The sequence below is a fragment of the Leopardus geoffroyi genome, chromosome C1, assembly GCF_018350155.1.
Source record: "Leopardus geoffroyi isolate Oge1 chromosome C1, O.geoffroyi_Oge1_pat1.0, whole genome shotgun sequence".
In the NCBI taxonomy this organism is placed as follows: Eukaryota; Metazoa; Chordata; class Mammalia; order Carnivora; family Felidae; genus Leopardus; species Leopardus geoffroyi.
Genome location: NC_059328.1, coordinates 34,400,387 through 34,416,667, shown reverse-complemented (window position 1 = coordinate 34,416,667; position 16,281 = coordinate 34,400,387). Strand labels below are relative to the sequence as shown.

Genomic DNA, 16,281 nt, shown 5'->3' with positions numbered 1-16,281 from the left:
GTACAAAGGCCCTGGTGCAGGAAGGGGCCTGGCTATTCATGGACTCACAGGAATGCCAATGTGGCTTGAGGACAGAGAGGAACAAAATGGACTAAGCATTGAGAAAACTCAAGAGAAACCACAGTAGGAGCTAGCAAGTCAGACCCTATAGGTCATGGAGTTTGGGTCTTATTTTAAGTGTACCATGAAGTCAATGGAGAGTTTTCAGTGGGAACAAGATATGATCTGATGTACATTTTAAAAGATCACTCTGGCTACAATGTGGAGAATGGACTACTGGGAAACGACAAATGAGCAGAGAGACCAGTAGATGTTTCCTTATCCAGGGGAGAGAAGATGGTACCTTGGACAGAGCTGCTGGAAAAAGGCTAGACAAGAACACATTGTGAAGACAGAAAAAGTGAGAAAGGGAGAGGAGGGGCAACAATCAAAGAGGTTTCCGGGTCTGTGGCTTGAACACTTGGGCAGATGGGGACAAAAACATGGGAGAGGAACAGCTTTGAGCACACAGATCCCACACACATTCCATTAGATTTATACGTAACTATTTTGGTTTGGGGTGAGGAGGGCTACTGCTAATTTATTTTTTTTATTTTACTTATGTGTTTTTATTTTCATTTGAGAGAGAGAGAGAGAGAGAGAGAGAGAGAGAGAGAACAAAGGTGGGGGGGAAGGGGAGAGAATCTTAAGCAGGCTCCATGCACAGCACAAAGGGCTTTATCCCACAGCTCATGACCTGAGCCAAAATCCAGAGTCAGAAGTTCAACCCTCTGAGCCACCCAGGTACCCCTAATTTTTTATTTTCAATTATTCATTGCTAACATATATAATTTTTTTTTTTTACATTTTGATCTTCTTTCTTATCTTGCTAAACTCAGTTATTAGTTCTAGGATTTTTTTTGTAGATTCCTTGAGATTTTCTATGTAAACAATCATGTCACCTGTGAAGAGAGCCAGTTTTATTCCTTCCTTTCCAATTTATATTCTTGTTGTCTCTTTTTCTTGCCTCACCACACTGGCTGGGACTTTTAGGAGTGGTTCCTGATCTCTGGGGGAGAACAGTTTTTTTACCATGAAGCATGATGTTTGCTGTGGGCTGTTTGTAGATGCCCCACATCCAGTTGAAGAAGTTCCCTTTTACGCATGCTGAGAGTTTTTGTCACGAGTAGATGCTGAATCTTTGTCAGATGCTTTTTCTTCACCAATTGACATGACCATGCAGTTCCCCTTCTTTAGACAGTGAACATGGTGGACTACATTGAGTGACTTTTGAATGCTGACCCAGCCTTCCACCTCTAGGATAAACCCCAGGTGGGCACCAAACCTGGGGAGTTTTAGCCATTATTTCTTTGAGTATCTCTTCTGCACTGCACTTTCTTCTTCTGCGACTCCAACAACAGACGGCAAACCTTCTGGTGTTGTCCCACAAGTCACTGAGGCTCTGCTCAACTTTGTAACTCTTTCCTGTTGTTCATATTGGGTAATTTCCATTGCTTTCCTTTCAAGGTCATTGATTCTTTGTTCTTCATCTCCATTTTGTTATTGAGTCCACTCAGTTTTTAAAATTTCAACTATTGCATTTTTTTCTTATATCTCCATTTGGTTCCTTTTTATTTCCTTTTTGGGGGGTAGTGGCTAACAGTTTCTATCTTTTTTGCATCAATACCATTTGCCCTTATTTTGGAGAGCATTTTCATAACAGCTGCTTTAAAGGAAGTGTCTGGTTATTCCGACATCTGTGTTGAGATGTTCCTGGTTCTTCACATGATGATTAATTCTGGATTGTATCCTGGATATTTTGAATATGAGGTTATGAACATTTAGGTCTTGTTTAAATCCAGTGGAGAGTGTTGACATTTTTGTTTTACCAGACTCTCAACCAGGTTGGATTTAGGTGGCAAGTTTTGACCAGCCTTCCATAGGTTATAGTTTCAATGCCAGTTCCATTTTCAAAGCCTCCTCAAGTGGGTCCTCTGTGGACACCACCCAATGTCCAGTCTAGGACTCAGTCAGTGGTCTACTCCTTGGACCACTTCTCAGAGTCTTTGGCGTTTGCTAGAATCAGATGCGTGCGTGCACAGCTCAGCAGTTAGCTGTTCATAAACAACTTTTAAGGGCTGCTTTCCTAAGCTCTTCCCTGTTTTCTCCTGGTGATTTCCAGTTCATCGGGCCTCCCCCTCTCGGACCTCTGGCTAGACAGCTGAGATCTTAGTTACTGCCTTCTCCCTTACATTTCCTGAACGGTACCCAGATCTGGGCCCAAGCAGCAGGAAGGCAGAGGAAAAAGAGCAACCGATTTCACCCCCTGCCCCCACCATCCTGGGATTACAGCTCCTCTGATCAGAGAGGAACATTTCCCTTTTTCAGTTTTAGGTGCTTGGCGACCCCACTGCTGTCACAGGCGGTACCACCACCACTATAGTGGGGCTGCCTGCGGTCTAAGGCATGAGGGAAAAGGGAGGCAAATAAAACCAACCTTTGGAATTTCCCCCTCTGTCTGAGTCTCAGAGCCCCATCCCCGCCCCAGAGCCATAACTAGAGGTCTTCTGGAATTCTCTCTGGCTGTCCCCTAACGGGCACTGCTGGGTTTGGGGCCTTGCATTGAGGACATGGGATACCAGAGGAAAAAATGAAAAATTCACTGCCAGCGTGGTAGTGCTTTTAATTCTGGTCCCTTCCCCCAATCTGCCTACTACTCTTTATATTTCAGAGTCCTCAAACAGCTGCTAAATGCACCTGTCCAGACCTTTAGCTGCAGCCAATGAGAGAGATTCCTGTCCATGTATCTTGTACATATATCCTGGTACATATAGATGCATCCATTTCTGTAGGGAATATAGCTACGAGAGGAAGTGCCAGCTCATGAGGTATGTGTATATTCAAATTGTGCTAGATACTACATAGTCTTTTCTAAAGGGATTGTAACCAATTTACCCTCTGACCAGTGGAGACCCAGAGTTTCCACTGCCCCACATCCTCACCAATACTGGAATATGGAGCTTTTCAAGTTTTGCTACTTTGGTGGATGTGCAGTGGTATCTCAAGGTAATCCTAATTTGCCTCTCCCTAGGCAGCGATGCAACCGAACACGTTTTCATAAGTTTATCGGCCATTTGGATTTCCTCTTTCATGGAGTGCTTACTCAGGCCTTTTGCTTGTTTTGATACTGGGTTGTTTCTTTATTCCTGTTGATTTCTGTAGCTCTCTATTCTGGAAACACACCCTTTGTTGGCTGTTCATGTTATAAATATCTTGTTTTCACTCTGGATCGCCTTTTCATTCTCTTAATGGTGTCTTCCTGGTGAATGAGAAGTTCTTAACTTTAATACAGCAAAAGCGATCGATCTTTTCCTATAGCAGCAGACACAACTTTTGTGTCTATTTAAGAACTTTCTGTCTGTCCACTCTATCTTAAAGTGATCTCTCTTGTCTCAGCATTTGAGTGGAGTATACCTCAAGCATACAAAGTATGAAAGAGCAAGATAGCAAGGGAGAGAGTATGAGCTCTAGAGGTGGACAGATAAGAGTGGTCCTGGACAGGTTTACCTTTGGGAGCATTAGTTTCTTTCATCTGTAATCAAAGATACACTATCCACCTTGCACGATGTGTATAAAGCACCTATCACAGTGTTGGCACATAGTAGGCCCTTAGTAAGCAGTGGTAGCAGTGATTATAGTCTCTGAACTCACCTCTCCCTTTGCCCACATGGCCACAACTGCCAAAGCCTCAGGGCTGCTCTGTGAAACACCAATCTGCTGCATTCAAGGACAGCTACACGGCTTCAATTAACTGCCCTCGGCAGGCCAGCAAAGTCTCCCTGTTGTTCACAGGCAGCACCCACCATCAAGGCCCACTATCTCCAACTAGAAATGCAGGCTTGATGCCCGGAGATGCTCTTCTCACAAAGGAAGGTCGTCCTGGGGCTCCCATACGAACGTGATGTCAGCCAAGGTGAAGAATCAAAACGACGTCTCTTTCTGCTCACCGCCAAGCTCCACTGAGCCGGAGTGATTTGGTGTCAAAGGTGACTTGTATGTCCATCTGTGGGTCCCACATTTCGACACAGGGAAGAGAGGCAGCATGATGACATGCACGTGGGTTGGCACAAGTACACAGTAAAGTGCACACCCTGGAGGAGGTGTGTATTGGGGTACACGGGATGTGCGTGCAAACGTGCAACAGTGTATGTCCGCAGGAAGCCGGGACACTCTCCTCAGCCTAAGGTTTTGCTGGAGAGGCCTGATAATTATCTACTCCAACATACCCAGAGCTCCGGGCCTCTTAATGCCCTCTGCCCCACCCTCTAGGCCGCAATCTGTGCTCAGGAAACAGATTCCTGTTCTATGGACCTGGATGGATCTGAATGAGGAAGGAGCATCTAATGCAAATTCTTTAAGCAACTGGCAGAGTCTTCTAGATGCTACATCCCACTTCTTAGACCACAAGTCTCCAGAAAAGCTTCGTAAGACTTTCCCACAATCCTGAGATATCCCACTGCCCTTCCCAGAGACCGCCCTCCCCCACCTCACCAGGCTCCACTTCAAATGTGGCCAAGTGCTGAGTGCAGAAAGGACAGAGGGGGGAAGATTGGTACCTGCGCCTAGTGTTTGTCCAGCGGAGTCAAAGGAAAGAACCACTGAATCTGCAACACAAGAGGACAAGTTCATTTCTTTCTCCTTGCTAGAGTTAAAAAGACAAAAAAAAAAAAAAAACAAGCTCCCACTGACTCTGCCCAAACCCTCCCCCATGAGGGAAAATCAACTGGATTGGAACTCAGCTGCATGGACAGCCTCCACAGGCCCATGCCCACCCATCCACTGGGCCAGGAGGCCCTACCGAACCCAGCCCCTAGCCTCCCACCACTGGGAGGAACGTCTCAGGGCAGAGACAGGCCTCGAATTCTTCAGAGGCATTTCCTGCAAAACTAGGGGACAAATTTACTTTTTTTTCCCCCTTCTTATAATGAAAATAAAATTAAAACAATGCAAAAGAAAACTCTTCTGCAGCTGGTTAAAGGCACTAACATTTCCCTTTGACTTCTCCCTTTCTTTTCCTACTCATATACCCAATTTGTTTATTATTTCTTCCCCAGAAGGGCTTAAAATGGCCTACAGGAATTTACAGGACACACTGGAATTTTTTAAAAAATGAAGAAGTCAAGAAAGGAAAAATATTACATAGTCCGGGGAATGTTAGTGCACAAAACGCATGCCATGAGGACCTGTGCATATGCCACAGGTGGAAAATCAAGAAGGCCTGAGCTCCCAAACTGCCAAAGGAAAGGAGAAAATGAACAGTCACAAGATTTAGTACCCACAGCACATTCATTCATTTGACCAGTCAGCAAATATTTATTGGGCATGACAATATGCTATGACTTTAAGATACAGTCACAAACAAAAGGGCATGGTCTCTACCCTCACAGGTCTCCCTGACATCAGTCTAAGAGACAAAAAAAAAAAAAAAAAGTTACCAAACAACAAATCACCCAACTAAAAATTGTCTGAGTGAAACAGAGTGCTTTGAATATCTCTATTAAGAATCAGACCGTGGGACACCTGGGTGGCTCAGTCAGTTAAGCGTCTGACTTCAGCTCAGGCCATGGTCTCACAGTTTGTGAGTTCGAGCCTCGTATCAGGCTCCGACAGCTCAGAGCCTGGAGCCTGCTTCGGATTCTGTGTCTCCCTCTCTCTCTGCCCCTCCCCTGCTCGCACTGTATCTCTCTCTCAAAAAATAAATGAACATTAAAAGAAATGAAAAAAAAAAAAAAAAAAAGAATCAGACCGAGTTTGGAAGGGGACTGGGGGCTGGTTAGGGAAGGCTTCCCTGAAGAAGTGACACCTGGACTAACAGCTGAGGGATAAGTGAGGGTTAAACCCCACAAACCCCTGGAATGAGGCATTTCAGGTAGAGAGAATACCTGTGTGGAGACCTGAAGTGTGATGCAGCAGGGTGCTTCGGAGCGACTAAAAGACCAAAATATAAAAGCAAATATGAAACAGTCACCAGGAAGAAATTTCTCCTGTGGGTCCTAATAATAAAAGGGGATCCTATATGACGTTGAAGACTGTACCTTCTACAACATTTCTATAATACATAAGCGTGACTCTTGTATGGCTATTTCTTACAACGCGAGCTCATACAAAATGACGGAATAAACCCAATGCATAATTCAATAAAAGCTATTACAAGGAACACCGAGATAAGGCCCAAGATAACCCCAGAAACCCCAGACTCAAAAGGGATCATATTCAAAAGGCTCACTCACCACCAAGGAAAGCCAGCTGGATGTATATAGGACCAGGGTCTATAGCCACACCCCCACTCCAGCCATATCCTCTGACCTCAGGCTGAGGTCATTTTCTCTTACTGCACAAGGAAACCCAACACATGATAAATCATTATCATAACTGTACATAACATCTGTCCCCACTGCTGGACTATCAGCTCCACGAGGGCAGACACTATACCTGCTTTATTCCCTGGCACATTACCAGCAGAACACCGGGAAGTAACCATCTGCTGAAGGGCCCGACCGTGGCTCAGTCGGTTGAGCGTCTTACTCTTACTTTCAGGTCGGGTCATGATCCCACAGTTGTGGGATTGAGCCCCGCATCGGGCTCCACGCTGAGCATGGAGCCTGCTTGGGACTCTCTCTCTCTCTCTCTCTCTCTCTCTCTCTCTCTCAATCTCTCTCTCTCTCTCTCTATCTCCCTCTGCCCCTCTCCCCTGCTTGCATGCACTCTCTCTCTCTCTCTAATAAAACAAAAATTTACCCATTTGCTGAATAACAGTACCTAGAGAAGTAAATGGATCACAGATGCTTCATAAATATTATGTCTTAAAACCAAATGTTTACAAAGAACAAGGTGGCAGAGAGCCAACAGATATGGTTTCTGATAAGGGTCCAGAGGCAGACATTCTGTGCTTCCAATTAAGGGCAGATCCATTATGCTGTGAAACCTACCAAGTAGAAGGTAGGGTTGAAGTTTTGTCACAAAGATGCAGAAGCACAGTTAGGACACCTGGCTGATCAGATAGGTGACTGTCCTATCTCGTATGAGATCAAATCAATGTCTCACTCTACAACCTCTTCTTCATCAACATTTCACACATCTGTCTTCTCTCAGTGCTACTGCTCTTCTAGAAGAGAGCCCCTTATTTTTTCTCTCTCTTTTTTAAAGAAGCTTTACTGAGGTATAATTTACATACTATAAAATTCATTCATTTTAAATGTACAATTCAGTGATTTTTAGAAAATTTGCAGAGCTATGTAACCATCACCACACGCAATTTTACGACATTTCCATCATTCCAAAAAGATCCCTCATGTCCATTTACAGTCCTGCCCTGCTCTCACCTCCAGCCCCAGGCAACCACTGATTTACTTTCTGTCTCTGTAAATTCCTCTTTCTGGACATCTATCTATCTGCTTTTGTTAGAACTGTTCCATAGCCCCTAACCATACCCCTGCCTCTGATGTGGCCCACTTCCACCATCCTTTATACCACTGATGATGTTTCTTTCTTTCTTTCTTTCTTTCTTTCTTTCTTTCTTTCTTTCTTTCTTTCATTTATTTATTTATTTATTTATTTTGAGAGAGAGAGAGACAGACAGACAGACAGACAGACAGACTGTAGGAGGGGAAGAGAGGGAGAGAGAATCCCAAGCAGGTTCTGAGCCATGAGCCCAGAGCCCAAAGTGGGGCTTGAACCCACAAACTGAAAGACCATGACCCAAGCCAAAACAAAGAACCAGATGCCCAACTGACTGAGCCACCCAGGTGCCCCTATACCCCTGATGACCTTTCTAAACAGTATGCCTCACTGTGGCTTTGCTCTTAATTAAAATCCTTCAGAGACCAAAAACCATAAAATACCTAAGAATAAATCTAACCAAAAATCTATACACTGAAAACCAAAGAAAGCTTATGAAAGAAATTGAAGAAGACACAAAAAAATAGAAAAAGATTCCATGCTCCTAGATAGGAAGAATAAATATTGTTTAAATGTCGATACTACCCAAAGCAATCTACATATTCAATGCAATCCCTATCAAAATTATACCAGCATTCTTCACAGAGCTAGAACAAACAATCCTAAAATTTGTATGGAACCAGAAAAGACCCCGAATAGCCAAAGCAATCTTGAAAAAGAAAACCAAAGCAGGAGGCATCATAATCCTGGACTTCAAGCTATACTACAAAGCTATAATCATCAAGACAGTATGGTACTGGCATAAGAACAGACACTCAGATCAATGGAACAGAATAGAGAACCCAGAAATGGACCCACAAACGTATGGCCAACTAATCTTTGACAAAGCAGGAAAGAATATCCAGTGGAATAAAGACAGTCTCTTCAGCAAGTGGTGCTGGGAAAACTGGACAGCGACATGCAGAAGAACGAACCTGGACCACTTTCTTACCCCATACACAAACATAAACTCAAAATGGATGAAAGACCTAAACATAAGACAGGAAGCCATCAAAATCCTCGAGGAGAACGCAGGCAAAAACCTCTTTGATCTTGGCCACAGCAACTTCTTATTCAACACGTCTCCAGAGGCAAGGGAAACAAAAGCAAAAATGAACTACTGGGACCTCATCAAGATAAAAAAGCTTCTACATATCAAAGAAACAATCAGCAAAACTAAAAGGCAACCAACAGAATGGGAGAAGATATTTGCAAACGACATATCAGATAAAGGGTTAGTATCCAAAATTTATAAAGAACTTACCAAACTCAACACCCAAAAAACAAATAATCCAGTGAAGAAATGGGCAAAAGACATGAATAGACACTTCTCCAAAGAAGACATCCAGATGGCCAACCGACACATGAAAAGATGCTCCACATCACTCATCATCAGGGAAATACAAATCAAAACCACAATGAGATACCACCTCACATCTGTCATAATGGCTAACAGTAACAACTCAGAAATCAACAGATGTTGGCGAGGATGTGGAGAAAGAGGATCTCTTTTGCACTGCTGGTGGGAATGCAAACAGGTGCAGCCACTCTGGAAACAGTATGGAGGTTCCTTAAAAAATTGAAAATAGAACTACCCTATGACCCAGCAATTGCACTACTAGGTATTTATCCAAGGGATACAGGCGTGCTGTTTCAAAGGGATACATGCACCCCCATGTTTATAGCAGCACTATCAAAAACAGCAAAAGTATGGAAAGAGCCCAAATGTCCATTGATAGATGAATGGATAAAGAAGATGTAGTATATATATATATATATATATATATATATATATATATATATATACAATGGAGTATTACTCAGCAATCAAAAAGAATGAAATCTTGCCATTTGCAACTACATAGATGGAACTGGAGGGTATTATGCTAAGTGAAATTAGTCAGTCAGAGAAAGACAAATATCATATGACTTCACTCATACAAGGACTTTAAGACACAGAACAGATGAACATAAGGGAAGGGAAGCAAAAATAATATAAAAACAGGGAGGGGGACAAAACATAAGAGACTCTTTAAGTATAGAGAACAAACAGAGGGTTACTGGAAGGGTTGTGGGAGGGGGGATGGGCTAAATGGGTAAGGGGCACTAAGGAATCTACTCCTGAAATCACTGTTACACTATATGCTAACTAATTTGGATGTAAATTTTTAAAAAAATTAAAAATAAATATTTCTATAAATAAATAAACAAATAAATAAATTTTTATCAAAAATAGTTAGTTTAGGATAAAAAATAAAACAACCAAATGTGTGGAACTGATCTGGACCCAGGTGAAAACAACCTGGTCCCCAATACAACAACAACAACAACAACAACAACAACAACAAAAAACACCTGGAGTGCCTGGCTGGCTCAAGTCGGTGCAGCATGAGACTCTTGACCTCAGGGTCGTGAGTTCAAGCCCCACATTGGGTGTAGAGCCTACTTAAAAAAAAAAAAAACTATGAAAAGGCATATTTAAGATAATTACAGACATTTGAGTATGGATTAGGTATTAGAAGATACTCAGGAATTATAGTTAGTGTGAGATAGTAACATTATGGCTACACTTTTAAAAGTTCTTACCTTAGAAATATATATACTGGAATATGTAGGGGTAAAATGACACAGTGTCTGGGATTTGCTTTAAAATCCAATGTAATTTTAGAAATCACAGAAATGGACCAAACATATGGCCAACTAATCTCTGACAAAGCAAGAAAGAATACCCAATGGAATAAAGACAGTCTCTTCAGCAAGTGGTGCTGGGAAAACTGGACAGCAACATGCAGAACGAACCTGGACCTTCTTACCCCATACACAAACATAAACTCAAAATGGATGAAAGACCTAAATATAAGACAGGAAGCCATCAAAATCCTCGAGGAGAAAGCAGGCAAAAACCTCTTTGATCTTGGCCACAGCAACTTCTTACTCAACATGCGGAGAAAGAGGATCTCTTTTGCACTGCTGGTGGGAATGCAAACTGGTGCAGCCACTCTGGAAAACAGTATGGAGGATCCTCAAAAATTAAAAATAGAACTACCCTACGACCCAGCAATTGCATTACTAGGTATTTATCCAAAGGATACAAAAATGCTGATTTTTTATAGGGGCACGTGCACCCCAATGTTTATAGCAGCGCTAACAACAATAGCCAAAGTATGGTGAGAGCCCAAATGTCCATCAATGGATGAATGGATAAAGAAGACGTGGTATATATATTTACAATGGAGTTATTACTCAGCAATCAAAAAGAATGAAATCTTGCCATTTGCAACAATGTGGATGGAAATAGAGTATATTATGCTAACTTAAATAAGTCAGTCAGAAAGACAAATCTATAATTTCATTCACATGTGGAATTTAAGAAACACAACAGATGAACATAGGGGGAGGAAAGGAAAAATGAGATAACAGAGAGGGAGACAAACCATAAGAGACTCTTAACTACAGCTAACAAACTGAGGGTTGATGACAGGGAGGTGAGTGGGGGGATGGGCTAAATGGGTGATGGACATTAAGGAGGGCATTTGTTGGGATGAGCACTGGGTATTACATGTAAGTGATGAATCACTAAATTCTATTCCTGAAATCATTATAGTACTACATGTTAACTAACTTGGATTTAAATTTAAATAAATAAATACATAAATAAATAATAAAATAAAATAAAAAATGAAAAAAATAAAAATAAAAATTAACAAGGGTGCCTGGGTGGTTCAGTCGGTTAAGTGTCCAACCCTTGGTTTCAGCTCAGGTCATGATCTTGCAGCTTGAGCCCCACATTGGCACTGACAGGGCAGGGCATCTTTGGGATTCTCTCTCTCTCTGCCCCTCCCCTGCTCATCCTCTTTCTCTCTCTCTCTCAAAATAAATAAACTTTAAAAAATTATTAAATAAATAAATACAGGAGGATGGGGCGCCTGGCTGGCTCAGTGGGCAGTGCATGTGACTCTTGACTTAGAGGTCATGAGTTTGAGTTCCACGTTGGGTGCAGAGATTACTAAAAATAATAATAAACTATTTCATTTTTTTAAGTTTATTTATTTACCTTGAGAGAGAGAGAGAGAGAGAGGGCCAGGGAAGGGCAGAGAGAAAGAGAGAGAGAATCCCAAGCAGGCTCCACACTGTTAGCGTGGAGCCTGAGCAGCGCTCGAAGCCCCAAACGGCAAGATCATGACCTGAACGGAAATCAAGAGTCGGTCACCCGACCAACTGAGCCACCCAGGTGCCCCTAAATAAACTATTTTTTTAAAAAGGAGGATATGCATCGCTCAATACCCCAGCTGAGAAATGAAAAGTTGTAACTGGTTGTCACCACTGTCATTCATCTAAAATATTAAGAGTGGATGGCAGGGGGAGAAATGGAATATATCACCGGTGAGAATATAAAATGGTGAAGCGGATTTGGAAAAGAGTCTGGGATTTCCTCAGTAGGCTTTTTTTTTAAGTTTTTATTTATTTACTTAAGCAGTCTCTACACCCAATGTGGGGCTCAATTCACGACCCTGAGATCAAGAGACCCTGAGATCAAGAGTCACATGCTCTACCAACTGAGCCAGACAGGCGCCCCCTCAGTAGGTTAAATATAGAATTACTGTAGGACTCAGCAATTCTACTGAGAGGTATATACATACCCAAGAGAATTTTATGTCCACACAAAAACTTGAACATGAATGTTTACACCAGTCTTGTTCATTAATAGCCAAAAAGTAGAAGCATCCTAAATGTCCATCGACTGATAAATGGATACATCAAATGTGGAATAACCATATAATGGAATATCATTTCACCATAAAAAGGAATGAAGTATTGTGACATGCTTCGACATGGATGAACCTTGAAACATTATGCAAAGTGAAAGCCAGTCACAAAAGACCACATACTGTATGATTCCATTTGTATGAAATGCCCCAAATGGACAAATCTATCCTGATAGAAAGCAGATTAGTGGCTGCCTAGGGCTAGTGGTGGTTGGCGAGAAATGGAGCATGACTGCAAGAGGGTACAGAGTTTCTTTCTAAAATAATGAAAATGTTCGAAAATTAACTGTGGTGATATGTGAATACTCTATGAATACACTAAACAAATATTTAATGCTATACTTTCAATGGGTGAGTTGTATGGGATGTAAATTATATTTTAAGAAAGCTATTATCTAAAAAGGGGGGAAGGAGAGTGGAAGGTATGTCATGTTCACTCTAGGGAAACATGGACCCCTATTGCCATGGAGGCTGACCATGGGCAAATCTCTGCTCCTCTGAACAGAGGGAACCGGACTGTTTGGATTTTTTTTTTTTTTTTTTTTTTAATGAAAGCAACAAAGAAACCCCATCAGCAGTGGGCTAAGAAATCAGTAAAGGTAATCATTATTTATTACTTATTATACTGAGGAGAAAATTAAAAGGAGCTGGCTTTGAAAGCCCTCTTTCAGTTTCTGTCCTTAGTATTCTGAACTTCTTGTTTAGTAACCTTTTTATTTTATTTTTTTTAAGAACTAGACAAGAAGGGAATTTTGCCTAATCTTTTGACTTAGAATTCTCCTATCCCTGAACTTCCGTCCCCTCAAGCAGATATTGCAAACTGGAGGCTCTCAGCTGTGTTATATTTAGCCCACAAAGTGGATGACCATTTTTGAATTTGGTAACATTTATAAGTCAGGAGATTTCACATAAAAATTTGCATTTCCAGCTTCTCTTGAAAAATGGGCAGATTCTGATAATAAAGAAGAATGTGTCTTATTCAGCAGGGTGATGAATGATCTTTGTAAATCGATATCCAAAGTACTCGAAGAATAAGTTAGCCAGTTCTTGCTCTGAAACTGGGGAAGAGAAGGTAAAGGAATCAGGCAGACAGGGACTGGGTGTACCAGAGGCAGAGGACAGAGATGGAAGGGCGAACATCTTTAGAGCTATCCTCTGAGGTAACAGGCAAGTTGGGACAGTCTTCCCGTTACTCCCTGTCAGAGCCCCTCTACCTCTCTCCATGGAGGGCTTACCACAGATCAACTGAGTATTTACTTGTGTTCAATGCTGGTTTCCCATACAGACGTTTAAAAAGCTCCAGGTGACACGTACTGCCTTATTCACAATACTCTTCACTTAACACAGTACCTGACACACAGCAGACACTCAATAAATACCTATTGAATGATAAATTTAAAAATCAATGAAGAAATGATGTGGAAAGGGATCTGGAAACCAGGTAATCTAGGAAACAAAAATCCTAAAAGAAAGGGTCAAAAACTGTGTAGAGTCACTACAGCTTTTTAGAAGTCTGTATTTTAGAATATCCACAGGATGCTCGGCTCCCCCTCCCTCAGAGAGATGAATCATGTATGCCTTCATGCAGGACTTTCCCATACTTCACCGGGGCTTTACTACTCTAGTCCTGTCTCTGGCCCCTAACCTAAAAACTCCAGTTCACGGTCTGCAATGCAAAGGTCCTGAATCTGCCACTCAGGGGCCCACATACCTGCACGTACAGCAAGGTGCAATCTTCTGGAAGCATTCACTGCAAAACTCTCCACAAGGGAATGGCACAGAACACAGCTTTGATTTTTATTAAAATACATTGTAAGTTATACAGCCCTATTTGCTCAGTGAAGCAAGAATCAAAATATCAAAAGAAAAAAAACAAGTTAGAACTGGAATCACCACAACTTCTAACGCTACTTTATTTAATAACAAGGATTCAGTGTTATCGCATACAGTATCTATTAAAATTTAATCAATTGCCCTCCAAATGTCTTTAATGGCTTTTCCCCTCACATCTGGGTTCCAATCAAAGACACCCATTGCACTTGGTTATTTTGTCTCCTTAACCTCTCTTAATTAGGAATAGCCCACCTCCTCCATGTTTGTTTCTTCGTGTCACTGACTTTTTTTTTTTTCAAGAGTCCAGGTCAGTTAGCTAGTAGCATGTCCCACGTGTTGAATTTGTCGGATTATTTCCTCAATATTAGATTCAGGTTAAACATTTTTGGCACAAACACTCTGTAGATGATGGGTATTTACTACTGCATCACACTAGAAGGCTATCATACTGGTCAGATATCATACTGGTGATATGAAATTTGATCATCTGGTCAACGTATTGACCCTCGGACCACTTTTCCCCCCTTGTGATTAGCAAGGTAATTATTAATTATTAAGTAATTAATAATAAAGTAATTAAGGTAATTAGTAAGTAATTAAGTAATTGTTAAGTAATTAATATGAGAATTAATAAGTCAATTTTCTTTATGTCATAATGGTACTGTGGCTATGTAGGAGAATATCCTTGTTTTTAAGAAATGCAAGATGAGATATTTAAGAAAAAGTACAAAAACTCTGTAACTTCTAAAGGAATACTATAAACAACTCTAGGCCCACTCTAGATGAGATGGACCAATTCCCTGGAGACACAATATGTCAAAACTCACACAAGAAAAAAAAATCAACAGTCTGAATAGGCCTGTATCTATTAAAGAAATTAAATCAAGAGCACCTGGGTGGCTCAATCAGTTGGATGTTCGACTTCAGCTCAGGTCATGATCTCACAATTTGTGGGTTCAAGCCCCGTGTCAGGCTCTGCATTGACAGCTCAGAGCCTGGAGCCTGCTTCAGAGTCTGTGTCTCCCTCTCTCTCTCTGCTCCTCCTCTGCTTGTGCTCTCTCTCTCTCTCTCTCTCTCTCAAAAGTAAATAAAAAATAAACATTAAAAAAATTTTTTTAAGAAAGTAAACCAATAATTAATAACCTTCCAAAATAGAAGGCACCAGGCCCAGATGAATTCACCGGTGAATTCCACCCATCATTTAAGGAAGACATTAAACCAATTCTGTATCTTCCAGAAGACAGAAGCAGAGGGAATGCTTCCTCACTTGTTCTAAAAGGCTGGCATTACCCTAATACCAAAATAGGACAAAGACATTACAGGAAAAGAAAACTACAGACTAATATCTCTCATGAACACAGATGTAAAAATCCTCAAGAAAATATTAGCAAACTGAATCCAGAAATGTGTTAAAAATTATATACCACAACCAAGTGAGATTTACCCCAGGGATGCAAGGCTGATTCGACATTTGAAAATCAATTAATGTAATATACCAATATCAACAGGTTAACGAAGAAAAAGCAAATGATCATATCAAGAGATGCAGGAAAAGCATCTGACAAATCTAACAATCATGACAAAAACTCTCAGTAAACTAAGGAAAGAGCAGAACTTTCTCAACTTGATAAAGAATATCTACAAAAAACCTATTGCTAATACCACTTAATGGTGAGAAACTAGAAGTTTTCCCAGTAAGATAAGGAACGAGGCAAGGATGTCCCCACTCACCACTCCTTTTTAACACTGTACTGCAAGTCTGAGCTAATGCAATGAGAAAAGAACAGGAAATAAGGTATACTGATAGGGAGGGAAGACACAAAACCGTCTTTGTTCACAGATGACATAACTGTCTATGCAGAAAATCTGGAAGAATTGGCAAAAAACTCCTGGAACTAATATGCAATTATAGCAAGTGTGCAAGATACAAGGTTAATGTATAAACGTCAATCACTCCTATAAACTAGCACCGAAGAAATGAAATTTGAAATTTAAAACAATACCATTTACATTAGTACATCCCAAAATGAAATACTTACATTTAAATCTAACAAAATACAAGATCTATATTAGGAAAACTATAAAACTCTGATGACTGAAATCAAAGAAAAACTAAATAAATGAAGAGATATCTCATATTCCATAAGAAGACTAAATATTTCCAAGATGTCAGTTCTTCCAAACTTGAGCTATAGATTCAAGGCAA

The 16,281-nt window shown here is 41.0% G+C and overlaps 1 protein-coding gene across 4 annotated transcripts in view; it reads right to left on the bottom strand.

Moving 5' to 3' along the window:
- Positions 1 to 16,281, bottom strand: part of ST3GAL3 (ST3 beta-galactoside alpha-2,3-sialyltransferase 3) — a 191,545-nt gene that overhangs the window by 115,733 nt on the left and 59,531 nt on the right. For 2 of the 4 annotated variants that reach the window (XM_045477020.1, XM_045477018.1), the window contains exon 3: positions 4,596 to 4,643. The exons of the other annotated variants lie outside the window; for them this stretch is intronic. In XM_045477020.1, coding sequence (XP_045332976.1) covers positions 4,596 to 4,643 — 48 coding nt within the window. The remainder of the gene's footprint in view (positions 1 to 4,595; positions 4,644 to 16,281) is intronic. 4 annotated transcript variants of the gene reach the window in all.